The sequence below is a fragment of the Panthera uncia genome (assembly GCF_023721935.1).
Source record: "Panthera uncia isolate 11264 chromosome A3 unlocalized genomic scaffold, Puncia_PCG_1.0 HiC_scaffold_11, whole genome shotgun sequence".
Lineage (NCBI taxonomy): Eukaryota > Metazoa > Chordata > Mammalia > Carnivora > Felidae > Panthera > Panthera uncia.
The window spans coordinates 29,497,403-29,524,340 of record NW_026057578.1 but is presented as its reverse complement, the minus strand read 5'-3'; the positions used below and the strand labels follow the sequence as shown (position 1 = coordinate 29,524,340).

The window sequence follows — 26,938 nt, the reverse complement described above, 5'->3', positions numbered from 1 at the left end:
GCCCCGGCCCTCAGCCGCGAGCCTGTCGGCCGCCTCGCCTTTACGGGGCCATTAAGTCCCCGGGACTGCGGCTGGACCACCACGGCGCGCCGCGGGGACAGGGGCTGGCGGCCACCGCGATGCAGAGGCAGGCGAGCTCCGAGCCGGTCCAGCCGAGCTCCACACCTGCCAGTCGCGGTCGCCCGGCCTCCCTTCTCCTAGGGGCACTTCCGCGGGATTCTGGCCAGGGCGCGTCTGGGCAGGACTGGTGGCCAGGCGGGGACAGAGGTCCGCCCCAGGAGACCCCAGAGGGGGGCGCTCCCTGCGCAGACCCGAGGGGCAACAGGTGGCCCCCAGCCCTGGTCTCTCTCCCCCCACCCCAAAGGTCCTCAAAGGCCCTTCCGAGGGGCCCCGCCCCATCCCCACTCCACCCCGCTCCGCCCCCGCGAGGAGAGGGCGCAGAGACCCACCCCCGCTGGTTGGCGCGGGAAGGTCCCCCGTGGGGCCGCACGGATTCCGCCGGCCCTGCTCCCGCCCTTAGACGGCGGCTCCGGCTCCCCGAGGGCGCACGAGGTCCGGCCCGCTGCCAGGGTGCGGCGGATGGGCTTCGGGGCTCCGTGCGGGGTGGCGCGGGAGGGTCGGGAGGCGGCGGGCCGGCCGCTCTGGCCGTGGGTCGGCCCGGATCCAGCCGGGGCGGAGCCGGGAGCCGGGAGCCGCAGCGTGGACACCGAGGCACTCACAGCTATGGGCCGGGGGTCTCTGAGAGCTCGAGGGTCGCAGGCGTCGCTGCTGCTGCTGCTGCTACTGTGGCTACCTTTGCAGGTGTCGGGGACCGAGGCGTTTCAAGGTGAGTGGGATGTGCCCGGCGGGGCAGGCCAGGTCACTGTCAGGGGATGGAGGGCCTGAACTGCCCTTCCCCCACCCACGGTGGCCAGGAGAACAGGGCTTGCCCAGGCTTTGGCACCGTTGGACCTGCCCAGGGACTGTCTGCTGTACTTGGGCTGGCTTGGAGTCCAGACTGACACAGTGCCAATGGCAAAGCAGTGGTGGTGATGGTTGGAGGGGGTGGGGAGCGTCTCCTCTAAGCAGCTGCCCAAGTCCCCAGACCCCTCTTCTAGGATTCTCTGCTCTGACCACCCCCAGACCCCACCCACCAGTGTGGACTTTTTCCTGCACCTCCATCCCTTAAGGCCAGCCCACTGTTCCCCAGAGTCCCTGCTGTGCTCTCCGACTAGGGGGCCAGCTGTGGCCTCCACAGTCGGTCTGGCCCCCATGCTCACCCCACACCCCAGGGCCTTGGGGCAGTGTGTGTGTGTGTGTGTGTGTGTGTGTGTGTGTGTGTTGTTGATATTGTCGCCGTGTTTGGTGAGATAACGAAGGGTGCTCCGGACAGGCTGGACCCTGGGAAGTAACCTCAGCAACCCCGGTGGGTAGGAGAATTGGCGGGGTCCTGGATGTGAAGTGCCCCGCCACCTGCCTGGGAGGACACCAGGGGGGAGGCAGGAAGGGCTGGGCTGGGCTGGGCTGGGTGGCCTGGGAGTGCTGGGTTCCAGAGCACTGTGGGGAGCACCTGTAGGGATGGGGTCCTCTTCTGTTCTGGGGCCAGGAGGGGGCGGATGATAGCCCTTATGCCTTTGAGGATGGCTGCTCCCTCCTCTTCAGCATGGGGTCAGGAGAGGGTGATAGGACCCCTGGGAGGAGTGGAGAGAGGCTTCGTGCTCCCCGACACCACACTGGCTCCCCCGTTCAGCTCCCGCCCTAATCCTCCTCACCACAGCTCTGTCTGCGCCTCCCTCTCCCTCCTCACAAAGGCACACCCTCCCCTCCGTACTGAGGAGGCTTAGGGCCAGCAAGAAGTACTTTTCCACACCCAGTTAAGTCCTCTCTGGGCTGGGAGACACCCCTTCCCTACCCTGCTTACCCCTCCTCCCAGAAGCCCTCAGATCCCTCCCCACCCCCCTCCCCGCCCGCCCCGCCCTGCCCAACCATGGCAGCCCACTCATCCAATCAGGGAGGGCTTCCTGGGGGAAGGGGATTCCTAGAACTGCTGCTATTCCAGGTCTTTGATGCTGGGGTCTGGGGGAGAAGATGGAGGAGGAGAAAGGACTTGGGGTGGCCTGGCAAGAGCTGAGCCACTTCCACCGTCTGCCATCTCAGCGTGGGGTTGGGGCAGGCTGGGTGCTGGGGAACTGTCAGTCCTGGGAGCTGGGCTTGCCTCCCCAGGGATTGTGTCAGAGGGCAGGGAGGGCTGCCTACAGGCTCTGGGCTGCCTGGGGCCTGGCTCTGCTGGGCAGCTGGGCGGGGGTAGTGAGGGTTGCTGGAACCCACTGTGGGGTGGGGGGCTGGGAGCATTCCAGGGGAGCATTCCAGAGCCTTCTGAGTAATGCTTGGCTCTGGTATTCCTCCAGGGCCCCCTTAAAGCGCACCCGGCCTGGGAGCACTCAGGCTCTCCCCCCCCCCCCCCCCCGGTCCTCCCCACCTCCAAGATCCAAGAAAGGGGCTTCCAAGCTAGGGTCCCTGGAAGTCCTGCTTCCAGCATGAAGCCCCCAAGGGAGCTGTCTGGGCAAGGTGGGCCGCCCAAGACATCTGGCTGTTGTTTTTCTCAGATGGTGGAGGAGACACAGTCACCCTCTCTTCACAGATCTCTCACTCCAAAGGCATCTGCTGCCCAGGCTAAAAATACCCGAGGCTGCCTCCCTCTTCCTTCTCCTCTGCACGGGGGGCTTGGTCTCTTGTGATCTCTGACCCCCAAGCCTCCCCCAGGTCAGTGGGGCCTCTGGCTTCCCCAGCTGAGCTATCCTTCCCAGGCTCCTCTGTCTCTGTTCTGCCACCTCCCTGGTGGCTCCTCAGTTCCAAGGATGCCCGAGGAGCAGGAGCGGCCACCCTCTTCCAGGCTACACCTCTGAATAATGAAGGTGGAGTCTCCTGTTCCTCTTTGCTGATGTCCTATCATCTCATCCCTCTGTCGTGCCCTACTCCTCTATGTTCCTCAGACTTCCCCCTCAGCTTTTACTCTGTCTTCACCCCAGGAGACAACCCTGGAGAGCCAGTCACCCTGCACTGGGTCCTGGATGGACGACCCCGGCGCACGGTCACCCTGGAGGAGCCGGTCAGTGCCAGGTCGTCCTTCCCTTTGCGGGGGGGCCCGGGGTCTCCCAGCCCCTTTCCCCGTCTTCAAAGTTTAGTGTGGCAGTTTGGCTGGGGTCTTTTAGGCCCCTTTCCGGAGGTTTGGCAGGTGGGGGTGGGGAGACACATGAGATCACAAGAGCCTGCACGCATGGAAGTCATTTTCAGGCTTCCTGCCCCACCGTCCTCTTCTCCCTTCCTCCCAGAATTATCCAGGGGAATTATCCTCCCCACCAGGCAGAGATAGGGCCAGAATTTGTGAGCCCTGAAACTTTTCAGGGACCTCTTTATGCAAACACCAAAATATCTTCCTTTTGCAAAGTTTACCAGAACGTGTTACCCTGTGGACACATTGCTGTCTCCTCCAGTAACACTTCAGCCTCCCTGGCTTGTGCAGAATCCACTTCTGGCCAGGGGGCACTGGTCACCCTCCTAGGGCAGGCCCGCCTGATTTTGCTTCTCCAGGATGCTCTGTCCCACTTGCTGCCAACACCCACCCATCACACACTTCCAGAATAACCATGCTCCCGTCTGTATGTGCCACACAGCTTTGCTACAAATCAGGAGGCCAGTGCCCTTAGAATCCCCATATCACAGAGGGGCAAACTGAAGCCCAGAGAAGTTGGAGAAAGTACCCAAGGTCACACAGCTCTTTAGCCCAGAAGCCTGATATCCACTAAGGTCTGAAAGACTTCTAACCATTGGCCAATGTCCCCCAATTTTAGAGAGGCCTCTTCATCCTGAATTTTCAGGTAAAAGGTGACAAACCACTGTCCAAGACAGCAAGGAAGGCAGTAGAGCACTGTCGTGAAGGCTGGAAGGCCCCCACAGGCCCAGGAGCTTTTAACCTAGGGCCCTACTGGGTCCCCCAGACCCTCAGGGGCCCCCATTCAAGCATGGTGCTGACCCGGGCTTTGAGTTAGTTGTCCTGGACATCACTGGCAGAGGGCAAGGCTGGGCACATGCTGGGCACCTCCCTGCCAGTCCAGCCTAGGCTGTGACAAGGAAGGGCATCTCAGAGGACCTTGCTTTCCCCTGCCTCGCCCCTACCCCCCCCCCCCCCCACACACACACCCGGGAAGCCTGCCAAGCTGAGGCCAGCAGACAGAGATGAGGCAGGGAATCCTGTCCAAGAGGCAGGAAATACCCACATTTCAGGTTAGGGATGGGGTGTGTAGTGAGGAGCAGGGTCACCAGGAGGGCAAAAAGCAAGGAAAAACAGCAGAAGGACAAAGAGAAGGGAGCCCAGGGTGGGGGTGAGGTAGGAGGAGGCTTTCCATCTGGGGCTGCTGCCTGCGCTGGGTACAAACCTTTCTCCAATAAAGTAAGTGACATTCCAGCCATGTGAGCTCATGCTTGGGGCCTTGGGGTGGGGGGCTCTTGGCTGGGGTTGCAGGGTTTTCTGCCTCCCACCTGCAGAGAAAGGGCCCCCACAAGAATCTGAGCCCCTTGGCCCGGGGCCCAGCCCAGTGCATCGTGCAGGGAAGGGTGAGGGCCAGCATTCCAAAGACACAGCAGCTCTCCAGGATGCTCCTGGGCTGGTTCCAACTCTGGGCCCCCAGCCAGGCAGAGTGGACAAGGCAGAGGGGCCGGCAGATGGGGTATTTCCACAGGGTGGGAGAGGCAAACAGGCTAGCGAGAAGGAGAGGCTGCGGGCTGGCCCAGGCCAGCCCCCGTGACATCTAGCTGAGATGTTTTTTCTCTTGGCCTGAGGTAGGGGGTCAGGGTTTACTTTATGGTCTCAGCAAAGCAGGTGTGGGGCAGGCCTTCGGAAGGCTAGGGGAATTTTCAGTTTGTCAGAATTGAAGGAGGAGGGATAAAGTCTGAATTCTACAGGGAGTGGGGAGGAGCAAGAAACGAGGCTGTAAGGAGGCCTGAGCCTGGCTACCTAATGCTCCCCCAGCCAATGTCTTCAAGACCCCATTGTCCTCCCCACTTCGAGGAAGCCTTCCGGCTGTGACAAAGGAGGGAGGGCCAGAGGAAGAGTCCAGTAGCCTTGGGCAAGTCAGGGTACCTTCCTGGGACCCCTCGTTTCATCCCTCTGGAGGATGAGGTGTGCCCCTAGCAGGCTATGTCCAATGGCTGTTGTCAGAACCAAAACCGTCCCGAGTTTGGGAACATATTTGCCCACATGTTCTCACCCCCACATTCATCCACACCTACCATGACCAGTGGGGAGCCTGCTGCCCCCTGCCCCCTGTGCTCTCCTTCGCCAGCCAGCTCCACATCCCACCTGCTCCCTCAGCCCTACTCTCCTTCTTGACCAGGTCTCGAAGCTAGACATGGGGCTGGTGGCCTTGGAGGCTGAAGGGCAGCAGCTCCTCCTCGAGCTGGAGAAGAACCAGTGAGTACCAGGCAGGGGAGGGGGCCGGGAGCCGAGAGCAGCTCCCGCTCTCTGGAGGGGATCAGTGCTGGGGGCAGGGATGGAGGGGAACCCCTAAGGCAGGCTGGATGGGGCGAGGGCTCCAGAGGAAGAGGTACAGGAATTGTCCTGCCAGCCCATGACTGGCTCCCTCAAGGCTGAAGTAGACTGCTAAGCCTGGGTCAGCCCTGCTGTGGGGCACATCCTTCATTCCAGCCCCAGGATTATCTCGTTAGCTTCCTGCCAGAAATGAATGAGCATCACCTAGTGGGTGCTCACAGGGTGTGCTGAGTCCAAAGAGAATCCAAAATGGATTCCAAAGATGGGCAGGTGCTCGGGGCTGAGGTGAGGTGTGGCCTTTGTAGGTCAAGACTCCTTCAGGAGGCAGGGATTTGTCTGGCCTGCCTGGAGGGTCTCTATCTACAGGGAAGGGAGCAGTGGGAAATGAATTTGGGGAGTCCCAGTAAAGCCAGATCACAGAGGCCTTTTTTTTTTTTTAATTAGAGTGAGAGTGAGAGTGAGAGCGCGCGCGCGAGAGAGAGAGGGAGAGAGAGAGAGGGGGAGAGAGAGAGAGAGAGAGAGAGAGAGAGAGAGAGAAAGCAGGGAAGAGGGGCAGAGGGAGCGGGAGGGAGAGAATCTCAAGCAAGCTCCATGCTCAGTGTGGAGCCCAATGTGGGGCTGGATCCCACGGCCCTGGGATCACAACCTGAGCTGAAATCAAGACTCAGAAGCTCAACCAACTGAGCCCCGCAGGCGGCTCCACAGAGGCCATTGTAAGGCTGTCTTTGCAAAGCCAAAGATTCTGAGCTGGTGAATGAGTAGGCAGTGTGGGGCTGGGTGGGGTGGGTGTCCATGATGGAGCGTGGGGTCTGGAAACCATCCAGATGGAATTATCAACAGCCATCGTTTGTCGAGGGCTCGCTTCATTGAAGACACTGTTCCAAGCACTCTACACATGTTGGCTTCTCCCCCATGGAGCCAGATGGACCGGGAACAGGATCTAGTTCCACCACACAGAACCATAGTTCCTCTGAGGTTCAACGTCCCCACACATGAGAGGGGGTGACCACAGCACCTACTCTTTGGGTTGAGTCTGTGCGTGGAGTCAGGGAGGGCAAAGCTGGAGAAGGTGGAGGAAAGACTAGGAGGTGGAGAAGCAGGCGCCACAGGTCTTTGGAGTGGTCTGGCAGTAAAGAGGTCAAGGCGAGGTGGGGATGGAGAACTTTCTTTACGGAAGAGACATTAGCTCACAGTTGATCCACCTTGGTGGGAAGGACCCCGGAAAGATGGAGAAGGAAGGTGAGATCGTTAATGGAGTGGGGTCTGAAGAAGATGGGGATGGGGCTCCCTGCCCAGGTGGGCAGGCAGGAGCAGCTGTGGACAGGTGGGGATTCTCTTTTCTCTGGAAGCATGGGGTGAGCATCACTGAAGGACAGCTGGGGAGAAACGTGGGGTCTGGGGGCCAGAGAACAGAGGCCTGACAAGGCTGGGCATCGGGCAGGGCCACCCAGGGAGTTTACTGCCCTTCCTTGGCTCCAGGCCCCACCTCCTCATCAATGTCTCCTGAATCCCCCCTCCTGCCCCTCCCCAAACCTGTGGAAGGAGCTGCCCACCATAGACTCCACAGGGACCACAAACTGTTTCTCCATTCCTGCTCCTCCCTGCTGCTTCCCACACACCCACTTCCCACACCTCAGCCCTCACCAAGGCTCCTTCCTGCACCCCCCCCCCCCCCCTTTTTTCCCCCCCCAAGGTTTTTCTGAGCTGAGCAGCACACAGTCACTCCTGTCCCTTCCCTCAGATACATTTGGGTGCTTCTCCAGGGCTAGCCCTATGCCTCACTCATGGAGCTGCTCAATTAGCATTCAGGGAGGAAGGCTGGAGGGCATCCTGGAGGAGGCCTGGCTGAATTAGGTGACCCTTATAACACCCCCTCCCAGCAGGCTGCTGGCCCCGGGATACACAGAAACCCACTATACCCCAGATGGGCAGCCAGTGGTGCTGGTCCCCGACCACACGGTGAGATACTTCCATGGGCTCTGAGGACAGGGTAAGGGATGCTGGGGGGGTGCACTCCCTGAGGACCTCTCCACCATTCCTTTCCCATTCGCCTCCTCTTTTTAAAGAGAGGCCGGAGCCAGACCCCCCACCAGCCCCTCCCAGTTCAGCACCGGCTGAGATTTGGGGCTGGGTCCCTTGCTCTCCAGGACCACTGCCATTACCATGGACGTGTGAGGGGCTTCCCTGACTCCTGGGTAGTCTTCAGCACCTGCTCTGGGATGAGGTGAGGAGTTCTGGGGGAGGGGGCTGGGCCTGGGACTGGGGAAAGAGTCCCCTCACACCCTCCTCTGCACTCTTCCGAACTCTAGGGGCCTGATCACACTGGGCAGCAATGTCAGTTATTATGTGCATCCACGGTCAGCTGGAGACTCCGAGGACTTCATCACTCACAAGATGTTCCCAACCAGGCAGCTGCTCAGCTGGAAAGGGGCCTGCGGCCACAGGGATGCCAGGAGCAAAGGGGACATGGCCAGCCTTTCTCGTGCCACTCAGATCAAGGTCAGGGGCACAGATAGGGGTGGGAGTGGAAATGGAGTATCCATAGCCCTGAAAATCGGAAAAGACAGGAATACACAGCCCCAGTTCAGGGCCTCCTGTCCTGATATTTTTATTTGGAGGCTGAAGAAACAAGTTCCAGCAATTTTTAAAGTTAACTTTGTGCTTCCTGGGAATTGGGGTTGGCAGCCTGCCACTCAGGGTCACCATTGCCTCTTCCCAGGAGAGGAGGGAGGTCCGCAGGAGCCCGAGGTTCTTGGAGCTGTACATAGTGGCTGACCACACACTGGTGAGCAGAGGCCCCAGGGGGGTGGTGGGGTGGGATGGGGCCAGCTCAGCCTGCCAGGAACTCTTCTGTATGTCTTTCCAGTTCTTGACCCAGCACAGGAACTTGAACCACACCAAACAGCGACTCCTGGAGGTGGCCAACTACGTAGACCAGGTTGGGGTTGGCGGGAAGAGAGTCCTAATGGGGGTGACTGCGACATGGACTGGCAAGTCCTGGCAGGAGGTGGCAGGGTTGGAGAGGAGCACAGAGTATGGAGCAGAGAGGAGAGGGCGCCCCCCGGGAAGAGCACAGGCACTGTGGCACATCTTGTCCCCCAGCTCAGCCTGGTCCTGTCAACAGATTCTCAGGACTCTGGATATTCAGGTGGCACTGACTGGCCTGGAAGTGTGGACAGAGCAAGACCGGAGCCGTATCACGTCAGACGCGAATGCCACGCTCTGGGCCTTCCTGCAGTGGCGCCGAGGGCTGTGGGCACGGTGGCCACACGACTCCACGCAGCTGCTCACGTGGGTCCCTCCTACGCCCACGTGGGTCCCCGTCTGGGCAGCCCAGAATCCTGGCCCTACCGGGTCACGCTGCGTTCTGCCTTCAGGGGCCGCGCCTTCCAGGGCGCCACTGTGGGCCTGGCGCCCATCGAGGGCATGTGTCGCGCTGAGAGTTCGGGAGGCGTGAGCACGGTGAGCTCCACCCGGGACAGGAGGGGGCGGAGAGGGACAGGGTAGGAGGCATCCCCGCAGCCCCCAGTGACGCAGTGACCGTCCCTACGCCCTCCCAGGATCACTCAGAGCTTCCCATTGGCGCAGCAGCCACCATGGCCCACGAGATAGGTCACAGCCTTGGCCTCAGCCACGACCCTGACGGCTGCTGCGTGGAGGCGGCGGCTGAGCAAGGCGGCTGCGTCATGGCCGCGGCCACCGGGTACAGACGCCGAGGTCGGGGGCGGGGGGGGGGCGGCAGGAGTTCCGGGGGAGGCTCCGCTAGACCAGGGGACCTTCCTCAGCTGCCTTTCTTTGGGAGAAATGGTTATCCCTCGATTTCCTCTTCCGTAAAATAGCGATAGTGGTCATAGCACCCACCCCGAGACTTCTTTATGAGGCTTAAAGGGAGGAAACGCAGAAGTGAATTCTCAAAAGTATGGAGCTTTTCAGAACATCCTAGCAAGGATTCTCCAACCCCGGGAGTAACGGCGCTAGGTCGCGATTTGACCTTGAGTGCCGGGCTGCCTGGTCCTGGCGTGACACCCTCCCGTCTCGGGCTCGCCGTGTGACTATGTACAGTTTACTTGCCCTCTTTGGCCTCCGCGTGTGGAGGATCCCGGCTGCCTGCTGCTTAGGCGGTTTCTGCGCATCCAGGGGCTGTGTGGCCAAGCACAAGGGAGTAGTGGCGGGAGGGGGTCGGAGACGAGCAGGGGATTGAGGGGGGCGGTCCCCGCACGCCCGACGTCCTTCCCCTCCTGTAGGCACCCGTTCCCACGCGTATTCAGCCCCTGCAGCCGGCGCCAGCTGCGCGCCTTCTTCCGCAAGGGGGGCGGTGCGTGTCTTTCCAACGCGCCGGACTCCAGGGTCCTCGTGCCTCGGGCGCGCTGCGGGAACGGCCTCGTGGAGGACGGCGAGGAGTGTGACTGCGGCTCCAGCCAGGTCAGGTCCGCGCTCCCGGTCCCCGGGGGCCGAGGCTGGCGCCCCGCTCGCCCCCTCCCCCGGGGTCTGGGTCGCTGCGCCCTCATCTGGTCCTACACCCTCTCTCCGGCTCCAGGAGTGCCCGGACGCCTGCTGCCTCGCCCACAACTGCTCGCTGCGTGCGGGAGCCCAGTGCACACGCGGGGACTGCTGCGCGCGCTGCCTGGTGAGGGCGTGGGGGGGCTCGGGGTGAGGGTTAGGGGGCGCTCGGGAGCCGGCTGTTGGTCTTGGCTGATTGGCGCCCTCTGGCGCCCCTGCTGGTGCTGGCTCTGCTCTGCGCGCGGGCCCGCCTGGCCTCACCTGGCCCTCCAGCCTCTGAGCCTCTGTATCGGCGTGGATCTCTCAATGTCCATTGTCTCGCTGTCCCTCGGCCGCCCTCCCTCCACCTGGTCCCCTGCGTAGCTGAAGCCGGCTGGCGTGCTGTGCCGCCGAGCTGCTGGCGACTGTGACCTCCCAGAGTTCTGCACGGGCACCTCCCCCTACTGCCCCCCGGACACTTTCCTACTAGACGGCTCTTCCTGCGCCAGCGGCCGGGGCTACTGCCGGGATGGCGCGTGTCCTACACTGGAGCAGCAGTGCCAGCAGCTCTGGGGGCCTGGTGAGACTACCCGAGTGGCCCCATCCTCGGGAATGCACCATTTTCTACGCAGGGGAAGATGGGGGGGGGGGGCGGGTACTGAAGCCAGTGCGGTCCGCCCATGCTTCCTCAGGCTCCAGCCCAGCCCCGGAGGCCTGTTTCCAGACTGTGAACTCAGCAGGAGACGCCCACGGAAACTGTGGCCAGGACCGCAAGGGTGGCTTCGTGCCTTGTGCGCAGAGGTGGGGAGTGGGGCGGAGTTAGGGGAAGCGGGTGGTGCACTGGGGCAAGAAGGACCCTCTGGCCATGCGGTCACCCTCCACTTTCGTCCCCAGGGATGCACAGTGTGGGAAGCTGCAGTGCCTGGGTGGGGAGCAGCGCCCACTGGCACCACACACGGTACCGGTGGACTCCACGGTTGGACTAGGCAGCAGCGAGGTGACCTGCAGGGGAGTCTTCCTGCTGCCTGGTGTCCAGCTAGACCTGTATGACGTGGGCCTGGTAGAGCCAGGCACCCAGTGTGGCCCTAGAATGGTGAGCCCTGTGAGCCCTGCACACCAAACCCTTCCCTAATGCTTGAGTCCTGTAGGCCAAAACGTCACTCCCCCTCACTGCCTGGTGCACACACCACCCATAGGTGTGCCAGGATGGGAGCTGCCAAAACACTACCTTCTGGGAGCTGGAGCGATGCCTGACAGCCTGCCATGGCCATGGAGTGAGTAGCCGGAAAGGTGATGAGGGGGTGGCCTTGGACTTCCTGATCCCACGGGGCCCTCCTTCTCTCTTCCCCTCTGTAGGTTTGCAACAGTAACCATAACTGCCACTGTGCTCCGGGCTGGGCTCCGCCGTCCTGCAACAAGCCAGGGTTTGGTGGCAGTGTGGACAGCGGTCCTATACAGCCTGAAAGTGTGTCCAAGGAGGGAGGGGGTGTGGGGAGGGGCTGAGGCAGGGCATGTGCTGAGGACGCAGCCTTACCCTTTTGTCCACAGACCACAAGGCCTTCCTGCTGGTGGTGATCCTTAGCTTTCTGCTGCCTCTGCTCCCCGGGGCCAGTCTGGCCTGGTGCTGCTACCGACAGCCGGGATCCCGTCTCCAGCAATGCCTCTGCAGCTCAAGGAGGGGTCCTGCATGCACTGGGTAGGCTCTGAGCCCACTCCTGTGGTTGCTGCTCTGCAGAACTCTGCTGGACCTGGGGGAGCTGGGGTGGGGTCCTTAGACCTTCCCCCCAGGAGCAGAGAGATGGGCAGAAGCAAGTGGGAAGAAGCCCTGAGCAGGAGGCCACAATGGCCTCCCGTTGGAGCCGATGATGTGGACCCCTGTGGGGCCCTCTTCCCCTCCCCGTTAATGTGGTTCAGCTCCCCCCCCCCCCCCGTTGTGTTTCTCCCACCAGGGGGCTGCCTCATCCTAGACTGCCATTGTTCTGCCAGCTAAGAATGCAGTTCTCGCTCCACTGTGCCCTTCCAGACCTTCCTAGCCTCTCATGAGTTGTCAGCCCCCTTTCCCACTTCCTCTGCCTAAATCTTTTCTGTACACCTTTAAAGTCCCCCGATGCTGGACCCAGCACACCCTTTTTGCTCCTTACCGCTGGTTAGTTTTGGCACTGGCTGCCCTTGTGCCAAGGGCCTGTCCCTAACCCAGTTCTCCATGACCTGGGAGGAGAATCACATAGTACCTAAGCATGGTTGACCTAGGGCTGGCCCCTTCAGTGGGGTGCTGGGCAAGGGAGGCACCCCATGGCACATCTGACACTCCCTGGACTTGGGAGTGCTCTGGGCAAGCTGCCAGAAGGGGCAGGGTTTGGGCTAGAGATTGGGGCAGAGGGCATCCCAGACAGGGGCAGGGCACCAGCCAGGTCCCAGGTTCCGAGACGAGCTTTGACACAATGAGCAGTGATTGCGGGTCAATGGGGGAGGAGCAAGGTGGTCAGAGTTTGGTGTGTCAGCATAAGGGGGTCTAGAGACGGGGCAGGGTGGGGGACAACTGCATATCAGCACTAAAGCAGAATCTTGTGGACGACGGAGACTGTTTCAGAGAGATAGCAAAGGAAGTGGTAAGGCGCTGGGCAATGGGGCATGAGCAGCCAAGCATGGCTTGGAGGCATTGAGGGCAGCAATGGTCAGCAGGGCTACCCAGTGACAAGGGGCGCAGGCATGGCTGCTCCTGGGGGAGGAAGTCCACCCCGCTTTGGAACCTGAGTGATGCCAATATCTGGGTGGTGCCAGGGTGCTGGGGTGATGGCAGAGCTTGGGAGAAATGTCAGGGCTAGAGAGAAGTGCCGGTGGTTCTGGGAAGGCAGGAGCCTGGGCCCAGGGGCCTCTCTCAGGAGGGAGCAGGAAGGGACCTGGAGGGAGTGACATGGAGCAGAAGGGTAGAGACTCATTCAAGCAGAACTCAGGCTGTGCGCCCCTGCTCAGGACCACTGTTCTGACCTCCTGCCCTCTTATCCCGCTGCTTAGGCCCAAAGATGGCCCACACCGGGACCCTCCCCCTAGGAGCGTTCACAGCATGGAGTCAGGCCCAGCAGCCACTGAAGAGCCCGGACTCTGGGGTGAGTGAATCACGGTAGGAGATGGGGAGGGAGGTGAGGATGGGCTCTTGCCTTCTGCCTCCTTCTAGACGACCCCCCCCTCCATTTATCTCCCAGTTACCTTGAGGCCCCTGTCCCCACCCTGCTCCAGAGACTTCTGCCTGTGGTCACAACATTTGTCCTCCACCCATTGCTCCAGACCTTAAGAACTCTGCCAGAGCCCAAGAGCCACCTTGAGAAGCCTCTGTCCTGTTGCCTTGCCTGCAACCCCAAGGTAGGTAGAGACCCTCCCCACCTCACCCACCCATCTCTGTTGTCCCTCATCTGCCCTCCCCTACTGAGGTTTTTGAGCATTATTATGCAAAGGAGATGTGACCTTGTGGAAAAGCTACTGTCATGGAGACCAGAAGCTGGCAGTCCCTAGGGTGGGAGAGAGAGAAGTTGTATCTCTTTCTGGGTCATCAGTCCTCACTGAGGGAGCAAAAGGGATCCCAGCCCTCAGGGGTGACCTCTCCTCTTCATTTGCAGCAGGTCGAGTCTAGAAGCCAAGATCCTGTCTCTGGTGAGAGAGGGGCTCCTGAGATGAGGATACTTACAGACAGGCGACTGCTGACAGCCACCACAAGAACTTGGTCTCCCAGGGGCAGAGCCAGTGAATCCCACTTCCTGCACTTTTGCAGCCTGCAAGTTTCTTCCCTGAGTCGAGCTCTGCCCCACCCACTTCAGGACCCCGGAGCCTTATCAGAAGATGCCCAATGCTGCCCCATTCCTCCCATGGCTGGGGGGATCCTGGTAGGGTATATATTCCAGCCCAAGAATCTATCAGTCCAAGGAGCAAAGGTCATGTAGTCACTGACGTCCTGTCACCAGGGGAGGCTGGGTCATTCTGGGCATTGGGAGAGGTCTCTATCCAGGGAACTTGGGTGTCTCTGCATATGTATTTTACCTAGACCCAGCTCTGCAGAATCCAGTGACTGCTGGGCCAGAAGCCTGGGCTCCAGGGGCCCTACATTTCAGATTGAGTCTACTTCCCTGGAGCTTGGCTCTTGCAAAAACAAAACAAAACAAAACAATCCACAAAATCCTTGGGATCCTCCTCCCTCCCTTTTCCTGCCATGTCCTCCAGATGCTTCCTCAGCCTCACCTCTGTTATTGGTCCTCCACCTGAGGTTTTGGAGGAGTGTGGTTCTGCTGTAGCCCTCTCACTTTGGACATTACTCAGCCTTCCCTCCATTCCATGGGAGGGGACAGTGGGAGCTGTTTTAAAAAGGATACCAAAGTAGAAGTCAGAAGAAAGATATGCTGACCTCAAGCTTCTGTGAGTCTTTTCTGTATGTAAATTCATCCCCATTGGGGCTCCCTGAGGGTCCCAAGGGGTGGTGGCTGGTGGGTGGAGCCTCAGATGGCAGCTGTGGCCCCAGATGTACCTGGGCATAGGACAGTGTTGCCTAGCTTGAATGATCCCTTTGCCCTGTCTATTCTGCCTCCCTTGGAAGTTCTCAGAAGTCACTTATTCTCTCCCCATTCTTCATGAAAGAATTGCTGAGTGATCTTCTGTATCAGCCAGCTGTTGCTGCATAACAAAACCACCCCCAAACACAGTAGCTTAAAATAACCAATTCTGTGAATTGGTAAATTAGGTTAAACTCAGCTGGTAGTTCATTTGGGCTCATATGTTTGCAGTCAACTTCTGGCCAGTTGGGCAATTCTGCCTCTGGGTTTGGCTACCTATTGCATAGAGTGATGAGGACGAATAGACTATGTACCCATAGCTTGTTCACGTGACAGCTAAGGAGGGTTCTAAAGAGCAGGACCAGGATTAGGGTAAGGCAAGTGACGCACTTACCTTGAGCACACACAAAAAAGGCAATCAAGATAAATAAGATCTTAATGCAATCTTTTAAAGGATCAAAATTAAAACCAAATATCAATGATGAACAAAATATCAAAATTTGAACTGAACATCAGATCAGTAACAGTGTCATGCCAAGTCATGTTGGAACCTGAGGCAGAAGGAAAAATTCATAGTAGTGATCCTGTCTCATCCTAGCCCCAGCCCTGTCAGAGAGTAAGTGGAAGCTTGTGAGGCCTCTGGAAGATTCTATGACTGGCACATTTTACTTCCATAACATCCTATTGGCCCAAGCAAGTCACAGGGCCGGCCCAGGTTCCAGGGGTAGGGAGAGTAACTCTACCTCTTGCTGGCAGAGCAGCAGGATCCTGCTTCAGAGGGCATGAAGACTAATTTTTGCAACCAACCACTCCTTGCATTGGCAGCAGAGAAGAGGCAGCCCCAGAGGTTGAATGAGATGGTTTTCTAAAGCTGCCGTCTGTCTGAATTGTACCCATGGGATTCTGATTTATAAAGATGACCTGAGTAATGACATGGAGAGGTTAATGCCACTGAAAGAAGTTTTTATTACACACAATTCCCAAGAGAAGGGATCATGCTATGCCATGCAGGATCACATGGGGAAGCATGAGGTTTGGCCAGGAGGCCGAAGCAGGAGTGAGGGGAGAGCCTAGGAAGGGCAAAGCATGGCTCAGGATTGGCCAGGCATGGGGCACAGGGATGGTCTTTAATTGTCAGGTACCTGGCCCTGTGGTGATTTAGGGCAGGGCAAATACTGGCTTGGTAAGAGCTAGAAAAAAGGCAGCGCTTGTGGGTATAGACTCAGAATTGGTTGGTCTGCACATGAAAGACATATTCATAGGCAAATTTTCATTAACTCTAGGAATTAGCCAGCCCAGGAAGGGGCAGTCTCTCCCCCAAACACCAAGCTCCACCCCGCCAACCAAGATGTCAAACCATCATAAAATGCAAAAAAATAAAGAACATCATTAATACATCTCTCCACACTCTCATCCATCAGGGAGGTGTCTGGACCCCATGGGACTCCCACTCATATTTCATGTCTTAAAATGCCTAAAATTGCATGATATGGAGAAAAACCTGCATGATAAAAATTGAATGATCAAAAGCTGGATTTACCATGAAAGTGGTACTTTGAGGGAAATTTATATCCACAGTATCTTTCATACAAAGAGAGCTAAAAGTCAGTGGGATAAAGGTCCAAGTTAAGAAGTTGGCTCAGGACTAGATGATTTCACTGATGAATTCTACCAAACATTTAAAGGAGAGTTAATGCCAATCACTTTCAAACTCTCCCAAAAAAATTCAAAGAGAAGGAAACACTCCCAAATTCATTTTAGGAAACCAGCATTGTCCTGATAACAAAGCCAGATAAGGACCATACAAGAAAACTACAAAGCAATATTCCTGATGAATACAGATGCAGAAATTCTCAACAAAATATTTAAGAAGTGAATTCAACAGCACATTAAAAGGATCATATACCATGATCATGTGGGTTTTATCTCACGTGAGATGCAAGGATGGTTTAACATATGCAAATCAATAAGTATGATATACCACATTAATAGAAAGATTAAAAAACATATGATCATCTCAATAGATGCAGAATAAGCATTTGACAAAGTATGGCATCCTTTGGGGCGCCTGGGTGGCTCAGTCGGTTGAGCGTCCAACTTCGGCTCAGGTCATGATCTCGCGGTGTGTGAGTTCGAGCCCCGCGTCGGGCTCTGTGCTGACAGCTCGGAGCCTGGAGCCTGCTTCGGATTCTGTGTCTCCCTCCCTCTTTGCCCCTTCCCTGCTCATGCTCTGTCTCTCTCTGTCTCAAAAATAGAAACATTAAAAAAATTTTTTTAAATAAAAAAAAAAGTATGGCATCCTTTCATTAAAACCCTCAGAAAATTGGGTATAGAAGGAGTAAACCTCAACATAACAAAGGCCAGATATAACAAACCCTAACATGACATCATATTCAATGGTGATTGGTTGAAATCTTTCCCTCTAAGATCAGGAACAAAATAAGGATACTTAACACCAACCACTCTCATTAAGCATAGTGCTGGAAATGCTAGTCGGAGCACTTAGAAAAAAAGGAATAAAAGGCCTCCAAATCAGACAGGGAGAAAAGTATCCTTGTTTGCAGATAACATGATTTTATTTTATTTATTTTTAAAAGTGTATTTATTTTGAGAGCAGGAGAGGGGCAGAGAGAGAGAGAGAGAGAGAGAGAATCCCAAGCCAACTCCATGCTGTCAGCACAGAGCCTAACTCAGGGCTTCATCCCACCACTGTGAGATCATGACCTGAGCCGAAATCAAGAGTCAGAGCCTTCATCAACTGAGCCACTCAGGCTCCCCGACATAATTTTATACATAGAAAATCCTAAAGATTCCACCCAAAAATTGTTAGGACTAATGAATGAATTCAGTATTACCACATTCAAAATCAACATACAAGGATCAGGTGTGTTTCTATTCACTGACAAATTATCCTTAAGAGAAATACAACCGTTTCAATTTTCAATTGCACCAAAAAAAAAAAAAATACTACGGAATATATTTAACCAAGGAGGTAAGAGGACTGCACAATGAAAACGACAAGACTTTAATGATGGAAGTTGAAGAAGACACAAATAAATGGAAAGATATTCTGTGTTCATCAATCAGAGGAATTATTAAAGTGTCCACCCAAAGCCATTTATAGATTAGTGCAATCCCTATCAAAATTCCAATGGTATTTCTCACAGAAATAGAAAAGATGATCTGAAAATTTGTACAGAACCACAAAAGACCCCAAATAGCCAAAGCAATCCTGATAAGGGTATAGATAAGGGGAACACTAACATTTTTGTTAGCAACTTTTCTTCAAGTCTAAAGTGAGTTAGGGGAGCCTGGGTGGCTCAGTAGTTAAGCATGGGATTTAGGCTCAGGTCATGATCTCACAGTCCGGTTTGTGAGTTCAAGCCCCTGCTATCAGAGGAGAGCCTGCTTCGGTTCCTCTGTCCCCTCTCTCCCTGCCCCTCCCTCACTTGGGCGCATGTCCGTGCTCTCTCCTTCTCTCAAAAATAAATAAACTTAAAAAAAATTAAAACTACGGGCTCCTGGGTGGCTCAGTTGGTTAGGTATCTGACTGGTTCAGGTCACAATCTTGCAGTTCCTGAGTTTGAGCCCCACACTGGGCTCTCTGCTGTCAGTGCAGAGCCTGCTTTGGATCCTCTGTCCCATCCCACCCCCCCCAACCCCCCACCCCAACCCCGTAGCTCTCTCTGTCTCTCAGAAATAAATAAACATTAAAAACAATAGTTTGGCATGAGAGAGACCAGGTCCCCTTAGCGTGTTGTGTGGGTGTTGCTCGGAGGTGGGGGGAGGGTCCACTTAGGCGCACATCCAGGTGCTCTATTCAGTGGCTCTGGGACTTACGCAAAGGCACAGCCTGGGGCGGGGAGTCATTCCCATCACAAAGGCTCCTCCCCACAGCAGTATTCCCACTGGCACAGACACTTGGGTTCCCACCAAGCTGGGCTCAGGCAGGGCTGGGAAGGGGGCACCTGTTCCACCGGGACTCTGCTTCCAGCCGTCCTCTCTGTTCGCCGCCCGCCATGGTCCTCTGCCTGGCACCCACGATGCTGCTGCTGCTTCTGGGTAAGTGGCCACCTCCTCCCGCAGACCCCTGAACTCCTGGCCTCTCTGACCGATCTTCAGGGACAGAGTGAGGGGGCAAGAGGGCGATTCTGGAAAAAGAACCGCAGGAAGGGGCACCAACAAGAGACCTGTGCAAGAGGTGTGCATGCGGATACCTGGTGGCCGCAGCGCAACACTTGCCTTTGGGCTCTGCGGAGCACAACCCGCCCCCAAGTCCCGTCTTTGTACTCCTGCCCCAGACACTTGCTTTTTCCTATTGGGTCCCCTCTCCCACCTCTCTTTCCTTTCCCCAACCCCTTCCTTCCATCTGCAGTCTTGGAGCTTCACACTCATTCCTTGCCCTGCATCTTCAGGGTCTCTGTGCCACGCATCTGCTGTTCCACCTGCTTGGCTTCCCTTCCCCAGCTGGGGCATTGTGGAGGGAGGGGTCACTTTACCAGGTGGAGGGAGGTGGAGAGAATGGAATCTGGCAAAGGTTTAAGGGCAGATGAGATATTGGGGCTGAGATGTGCTTTTTAAGGGTAACGATGAGGCAAGGGTACTACTGGCAGAGGGAGACCAAGACCTTAGGTGACACTAAGCGCTGTTGTGTGTGGCTGAGGCCTGGGGATGTGAGGGGGCTTGGCTGGGAGAGGAGGGCAAAGTTTGCCTGCTGCTCCTGGCATCCTGGAGATGAGGGTAGGGGAGGGAAGGGGAGGGAAGGAAACAGGAAGGAAGGGCTCCCCGCCTCATGTCTACCCTCTCCTCTTACTTACTAATTCTAAGCCCTCGGGATCTGTTCTTTCTACCTGTGGAGCAGACGTGCTGAAATCACAGCAAGAATCACCATGGCTCCCACCATCCAATCCATGGATCCTGAAAGAGGAGGCCAGTGCCAGATAGGGGCCCAGCTCCCAGACCTGAGGCCAGGGCCACCTCTCTCCCTCCACAAACCCAGCGAGATGGATGTGGGGCCAGGCTGGAAAACTTTTACCTAGACTGAAGTGGCTCCCAGGGGCTGAGAGCCCCGTGGGGCATGGGTAGCCTGTTCTTTTGGTGACCTGGGTCCTGGGAAAGGGCTGCCAAGTCCTGACTTCCGAGACCTTGGCTTGGTGGCCAGCGGAGTGCCACTTGTCATGGCCTTGAGGCTCAGGACAGCTCTGTGGTCTGACAAGAGGGACTTCTCTGGAATCCACACTCTGGCAGCCAGGCCTAAGTGGGCCTTCCAGGGACCAGAGCCCTTTCAGGGAATCCCTCTTTTGCCTGGCTCGTGGGGAGTGGAGGGACTGGGGGAAGCCAGAGCCCTCACGGGCCAGCAGGGGTTAGTTAGATGGGCGAGAAGGGAGCATCAGAAGGGAATTGGGGCGGGGAGACACCCGCGGTAAGGCACAGAAGGAGGCACATGAGAAGGTCTGGAAGCAGGGAGCATCAGACACCTATAGCCTCACTCCAAGGCTCTCCTTGGGGAAGGGAGGAGTAGAGGAGTAGAGGAAAGGGAGAAAGCTCAGGTGTCCCAGAGTGTCAGAGGAGCAGCCACTGCCTTCAATGCCATTTCTTTTTTTTTTTTTTTTTTTTTTTTTTTTTTTTTTTTTTTACGTTTATTTTATTTTTGGGACAGAGAGAGACAGAGCATGAACGGGGGAGGGGCAGAGAGAGAGGGAGACACAGAATCGGAAACAGGCTCCAGGCTCCGAGCCATCAGCCCAGAGCCTGACGCGGGGCTCGAACTCACGGACCGCGAGATCGTGACCTGGCTGAAGTCGGACGCTTAACCGACTGCGCCATCCAGGCGCCCCGACGCCATTTCTGATAAATGTCCTTTAGCCAAGTGTCCAGAAGCCTTGCTCTGTTTCCACTGTCAGGTGGACACCCCTTTGAACGGGTGTGGCCATTCTGGGGAAGGAGTGGTACCTGGGCCTCAGCGCCTGGGGCAAGCCAGGCCTTGGTGCGTCCCATCCATCCCTGACGTGTTGCAGGACTCCCCAGAGCCCACCGCCGCCCATCCCCGCGGCAGGCCAGTCAGTGCCAGGCGGTCACGCCTCCGAACCACACTCTGCCCCTTTGGGCTCCTAGCGCCCTGCATCTTCAGAAGGCGTGGCCAGAGGGCGGAGGTGAAGTGTACTGATAAGGGCTCAGCGAGAACAGCAGCTGCCCGCTCCTCCACTAGGGTCGCCGAGTTGGGCCGGACGGAACCGATGCTTGGATGCGGCCGAGGCGTGCACTGCTGATGCGCGGTGCCAGCGGCTGCGCACCGAGTACGTGGCGCAGTGCCTGGGTCGGGCCGCGGCTGGGGGCTGCCCCCAGGCCCGCTGCCGCCGCGCCCTGCGCCGCTTCTTCGCCCGCGGGCCACCAGCTCTCACCCACGCGCTGCTCTTCTGCTCGTGCGTCAACGCCGCGTGCGCCGAGCGCAGGCGCCAGACCTTCGTGCCCGCCTGCGCCTTCTCGGGGCCCGGCCCGGCGCCGCCCTCCTGCCTCGCACCCTTAGACGCCTGCGAGCACAGCCGGGTCTGCAGGTGCGGGCACTAGGTGGAATAAGACGGCGGCCGGGCGGGTCCGGGTCCCCGGGTGACGGCAGGGTGTGGGAGGGAGCGGGGCAGGTCTGCAGGTGTGAGAGGGGTGTGGGGAGCAGCCGGGCGGAGACTGGGCGGGGCAGGGCGGGGCCTCCCGCTCACGGCCCTCCCGCCGCGCCGCGCAGGCCCCGCCTCCTGGCCTTCCAGGCCTCCTGTGCTCCCGCCCCCAGCGCCCCCGACGGCTGCCTGCAGGACCAAGCCCCCCGCTGCCTGCGCGCCTTCGCGGGCCTCGTAGGTACGCACTGCGGGGACCCGGGCGCGGGCGGGGCTCTCCCGTGGATGCCTGCGCCTGAGTGGGCCGATTACCCCGTCTTCGGGGTCCCCGCAGGCACCGCCATCACCCCCAACTACGTGGACAACGCGAGTGCGCGCGTGGCGCCCTGGTGCGACTGCGGAGCCAGCGGAAACCGGCGTGAGGAGTGCGAAGCCTTCCGGGGGCTCTTCACCAGGAACCGCTGCTTGGGTGAGGGGCCCTGGGCGGGGCGGCGCAGACTTGCCCCTTCCCAAGTTTAGAGGTGAGGAAACGGAGGCCTTTTGCAGCAGCCACGCAGCTGCACACCCCTATGCTGCTGACTCGCCCCTGAAGAAACCCTTGCCCAGTTGTCTCGAAGACAAGGTCACAGACGAAGGTAGAATTTTAGTGATGACTAGGCTGGTGACACTTCAGGCCGGAGGGAGGAGGCAGTCAAAACAAGTTTCAGAGCTCCTGTAATGGAACGAAGAGAAATTCCTGCTTCTGCCACTTCTGAGGTGGTTCCCCCCTACCCCCGGAATGCCAACGCCTCCACTGATGATCTTGCCTTTTGGGTCTGAATAACTGGGTGGCCTGAGTGTGAAGTCCGATTCTGCCACTTACCAGCCTAGAGTTAGTTATCTCCCCTGTCCTCTTGTGCCCATCTATAATATGGGGCTGATAATTGTCACCTTTGTGAGGACGACAGTTTGCAAGGCACTGTTAGCACAGGTGTCTCTATTTTGTTATTCCTTGTCATGCACCTTCCATTCCAGAAGCCAGTCTCTGCAGACGTCCTATCCACCCATCCCACTGCAGGATGCCAGAGGTCTCTGTCCCAGAGGAACTGAGCCTTGTGCTAGGGTTTCCCAGCCAAGCCCACCTTGGGTCCCTTCCTTCCATAGATGGTGCCATACAGGCCTTTGATGGTGGGTGGCCAGTAATCCTGCAGGACCAGCTAGATGTCCACCAGGACCCCGAGAATAGCCTCCTGCAAGTAGGTGTAAGGGAGGGGATGGTGAGCTGGTGGGGCTAAATGGAGGCATGAATGGCCTGGGATGGGGGTGGTGGAGGCAGAGAGCAGAACCCAGCTTCTGCCTCAAGTCCACATTGTCCTTGCACCCCAAAGGTGTCCTCCACAGATGGGCTCCTGGTTGGGAGCTCCCTGCTCCCCATGCTCCCTGTCCTGGCTCTCCAGCCCCTGCTCTGACTAGGACAGCAGACCTTGGACAACATCACTGTTCCATCCTGCCTGGAGTACAGGGCCACATCTGCACCCTACTGCCCCACTGAAGTTGGACTGGTGTGCCTCCCAAGCTAGCCCCAGTGCTCTCAGCCCACTGCCCTTTTTAGGTCTGCACACCCTGTGTGCCTGTCCTCTAGAGTGAGGGATGTGGGTTGAGGGCTTGATGCAAAGCCCCTGGTTTCCCTTTTTGTGGGTTTCTTGGTTATAGGTCCCTTTCTCCACTGACCTTGGAACAGTTGGGTTCTCCCACAAGATAGGGATGGGGGGGGTCACCTGTGTTGCTGAGGCCTCACTGGGACTCCAGATCACCTAGAGGTCAGAAACCATCCAGATTCCCAGAATTCTAAGAGATTTCATTAGCTTCTTCAAACATAACGTGCCCTAAGGAGTACATCTGAACAGACGTTTAGGCAAAACTTTTAACACTGCAGCCTTTCATGGCACTGTCCTAGTGAGGCACCCCCATCATGATAGCCACCTATGCCGCATGACTTATGTTGGCAAAGTTCTTCCCATCCATGATATGCTGCTTGGTGGGCACCACCTGGAGTGAGAATCCAGTCCCCTGCATTGCACTGGTTGTATAGCCATCTTCCCCATGGCTTAACCTAGCACTATGAATGACATCCAAAACTCAATAAACCCCATGCACTGAGACTGGCCTTACTTTCATGTGATCTGTCTTGGGAGCCTGGAGACCAAGGTCAGCCACAGGGTATGCCTCTGCTGGTCTGTGACTTCAGATGTCCTCAGAAACAATCTGGACTACATTTGCTCACCTATGGATGCCAAACTGAATCAGCTATTAGATCCTAGTGGCAGAAATTCCTGTTGACTTGTCTTCTCTGCTCGTACTCAGATACTGAAAACTACATTTCCCAGCTAGGAGGTGGTCATGTGGCACAGTCCTGGCCATAAGTGGAGCCACAGGTGAGGAGGCTTCCAGGGGAGCTCTTGAAACGGAACTGATTTGTTGTCTGGTCCCTTCAGCCTTTAGCATCCTCTCCCTTCTTCTTCCCCAGAACTTGATGGCAGTGCCTGGGGACATTGGTGCCATTTTGAAAATGAAGCCACATGACATTGTGGAGTCACTGTACCAGCCCCCATCTGCCTCCCTCTAGACTTCACTGTATGAGAAAAATACCTTTAGTTTGTTTAAGCCAGTTTCTCCACAGACATCTGTTATTTGCAGCCAAACGTAGTCTCTGATTGTTACTACCATCTTTGGGGTGCCATGGAGTCCCAGGATCACTTAGGGGACCCCCTCCTCAGTGTGCACAGAGCCCAGACCTGACAGACAACTTCAGAGTGGTGCTAATTGCTTTTTTGTTTCCACATATTCTGCCTGCTTCTGTCCATATGAAGAGTCGAATTCTTTGCTGGAGCCTAGGGAAATTTATCATAGAAGTTTTCACAAGTACCCATGTGTGGACCCAGCATATGTCAAGCGATTGTGTTGATTTGCAGTTCTGCAAAGGTGTTTGGGGGAGGAGAAGGCAGAACAATGGGGACAAATACTAAGCCTTCTGCCCACTTCCTTCTTCCTCAAGAGCTTGGAGATGCCTGATGAGTTAAGGGTTACAGAGTCTCTGGCCTGCTCCTTCTCAAACCCTGAGGCTTGTCAGGGGCCGTGAAACAGATTGAAGTGCATGTTGTTGGTGCCTTGCTCAGAGCCCTCTCTGGCCAAGCTGCTAGGGAATGTTGGATGTTAACACAGCTCACAGTTGTTCCCTTCTCTAGAAGAAATGCCTGTAGGGTTATATTCTGTTCTGTAAGGTGGACGGCAACCTTGGGGTGGGGGGACAATTCTGTGCAACATTCATGCCCCAGAACTCCCTGTGGGGGATCCGGCTGAAGCTAGATCCTAGCTGAGACCACATCCTAACTTAGTGCCTTCCCCTGCCTGCTCCTGCCTCCCTTAGAGGTTCCCCTGAAGGTACTCACTCTGATAAATCATGGCCTGAGAATTCCCATCTTAGGCTGAACTTCTGGAGAACATCACCTAAGACACAAGGGTTAAGCACAGATCACAACAAAGCCCAGGCTTTGGGCTGTCCTGACCAGAAAAAGAGCCACTGGTTCTGAGACCATATGTTTAGCAATCACAACAAACCCACAGACACCACACGTGGCAACTATCAACCAGCCTTCCAGCTTCAGCCAGTAATCTTATGGGAACCAAACACAAATCAAACCTGCTTGGGTATATACCTGAGCAATCTGGGCATCAGGCACAGCCGTCTCCAGGGTTTCAAGTGATGGTGCACTTGTTGGTCTGTGCATAGCTTCCCTTTGTAGTCAGGCAGGCTCTCACTGCAGGGTGGGTAAGAATGCCATCAGCAGCTGCAGATCTAGTCTCTCCTTTTAGGAATCTCAGCAGAGAAAGGTACCTCTTTTACCCATCATTCATGGACTGAGCCAGGCAGGACCTTGGTGGGCCCAGTGTGGGTTATAAGCCCCTTCCAGTGGCTGGGGAGTGACATCAGTGCACAAAGATCACATGAAATGGGAAGCACAGTTCTCTAAGGGGGGGTGGGGGCGGGGAGGGAGGAGTGTTGGGCAGAGTGAAGCTCAGAGTCCACCCTGTTTATGAAGAAGGAATGTTCTCGACCATCTTCACCTGCATGGGAACGCGGACCTGTATGTGGGCTGGGGAGAGACGGGGTGTTTGTGTGTGCTCGGAGCTGAGGCAGAACAGTCTGTTCACCACGACTGCATATGGTGATCCAAATGGAGGATTAAATATCTGCTAAACGACTGGCTGTATGTGAGTGCGTGTTAAACTGTGTCACTTCATTTTTGTTAAGTTTTTAAAAATGTAAGTAATCTTGGGGCGCCTGGGTGGCTCAGTTGGTAAGCGTCTGACTTCGACTCCGGTCATGAACTCCTGGTTCATGAGTTCGAGCCCCACGTCGGGCTCTGTGCTGACAGTGCAGAGCCTGGAGCCTGCTTCGGATTCTGTGTGTGTCTCTCTCTCTGCCCCTCCCCTGCTCATACTCTTGTCTCTCTCTCTCAAAAATAAACAAAACATTAAAAAAATCCTTTAAAAATAAAAGTAATCTCTACACTGCATATGGGGCTCGAACTCACAACCCCAAGATTGAGTCACATGCTCGCCTGACTAGGCCAGCCAGGTGCCCCTATCACTTCATTTTTTTCACTCAGACAATTAGAGTAAAATACAGGCACACACACCTTTTGGAAGACTGGGAAGATAAAAAAAGAGCAGAACCTCGTTGCAAACAGTGGCACTGTTCCACGGAAGCTGGCGGTCTTCCTTCGGTACTTCTCCCCAACTCAGGCACAGCCTTTAAGCAAATGGGAGCCGCTGTAACATCAGACAATGTGCTTTCCAAAAGAGGCTTCCTAACTGGGTGCGGTGGGAAAATGGAAGGTCACGGGGTTCCTGCTGCCTGGTTGTCTGTTCTTCCTCAGAGTGAAGATTCCCTTGTGGGAGGCTTGAAGCCATTTGGCGCATGGACCCAGGCAGCTCTGAAGAGAAGCCAAGAGGAGGGGACCAGGCGCTGTGGCTTACAAAGGTCTCCATCTTGCCACCCCTGGGCCAGTAGACTTTCCAAGGGTTTTGTTGCTGTAAGGGGCTGAATGGTGGCTCCAAAGATACGTCTGCATCCTAAGCCCTGGAACCTGTGAACGTCACCTTAGATGCAGGCTAAAGAGTGAAAGTTACCTGATATAGCAAAAGATGTGATTAAGAATCTGGACAGAAGGTGCTTATCTGGGATTATCAGAGTGGGTCGTAAATGCATCCTTACAAGAGAGGCGGGGGAGACTGGATACACATGGAAGAGAGGACAATGTAAAGACAGATATGGGAGTGATGTAGCCACAAGCCAAGGAGTGTTGGTGTCCACCAGAATGGGTTCTCCCATGGAACTTCTGGAAGGAGCAGAGCCCCACCAACTCTGTGGTTTCAGACTTTTGGCCTACAGAATTGAGAATAAATTTCCATTTGAAGCCACCCAAGTTGGGGAATTTGTTACAGTGGTCCCAGGAAACCAAGAGTTGTCTGAGTTCAGTTTTTGTCACTTCTACCTGAAAAAGTCTGGCCAAAAGTCTCAAGGCTGAGTCCAGCTGTGCCCCCCACCCCCACCCCCCCCCGCCCATGACCAGGAACAGGTCCTGCCTTGTTGGTCCATATCTGAGTGTTGGCCTCTGTGTCCTTCCAGGTAGCCTGCTTGCTGTCACTCTTTCATGTGCACTTGGGGACACTACGGTCCTGGCCCTGGCCTTATCCCTGTGACTGGGCCTCTGCTAGCCGTTGTCAACGCTGAGCTTCTAGCTGGC

The 26,938-nt window shown here is 56.6% G+C and overlaps 2 protein-coding genes across 2 annotated transcripts; both read left to right on the top strand.

The window, feature by feature from the left end:
- The first annotated feature begins 532 nt into the window (after positions 1-532).
- Positions 533-16,757, top strand: ADAM33 (ADAM metallopeptidase domain 33). The gene is made up of 22 exons (XM_049650078.1): positions 533-826; positions 3,009-3,088; positions 5,373-5,449; positions 7,408-7,486; positions 7,675-7,751; positions 7,837-8,026; positions 8,247-8,312; positions 8,394-8,465; positions 8,652-8,818; positions 8,905-8,989; positions 9,088-9,230; positions 9,772-9,949; positions 10,065-10,154; positions 10,391-10,586; positions 10,699-10,807; positions 10,901-11,099; positions 11,203-11,280; positions 11,363-11,471; positions 11,555-11,702; positions 13,022-13,113; positions 13,292-13,366; positions 13,621-16,757. Exons 1-21 carry the CDS (start codon positions 580-582, stop codon positions 13,327-13,329), a joined length of 2,520 nt encoding a protein of 839 aa, XP_049506035.1. The 5' UTR covers positions 533-579; the 3' UTR covers positions 13,330-13,366; positions 13,621-16,757.
- A 1,806-nt stretch (positions 16,758-18,563) lies between these two features.
- On the top strand, positions 18,564-23,271 carry GFRA4 (GDNF family receptor alpha 4). The gene is made up of 6 exons (XM_049650069.1): positions 18,564-18,606; positions 20,753-21,098; positions 21,281-21,390; positions 21,484-21,618; positions 22,293-22,384; positions 22,517-23,271. Exons 1-6 carry the CDS (start codon positions 18,564-18,566, stop codon positions 22,595-22,597), a joined length of 807 nt encoding a protein of 268 aa, XP_049506026.1. The 3' UTR covers positions 22,598-23,271.
- Positions 23,272-26,938: the final 3,667 nt, after the last annotated feature.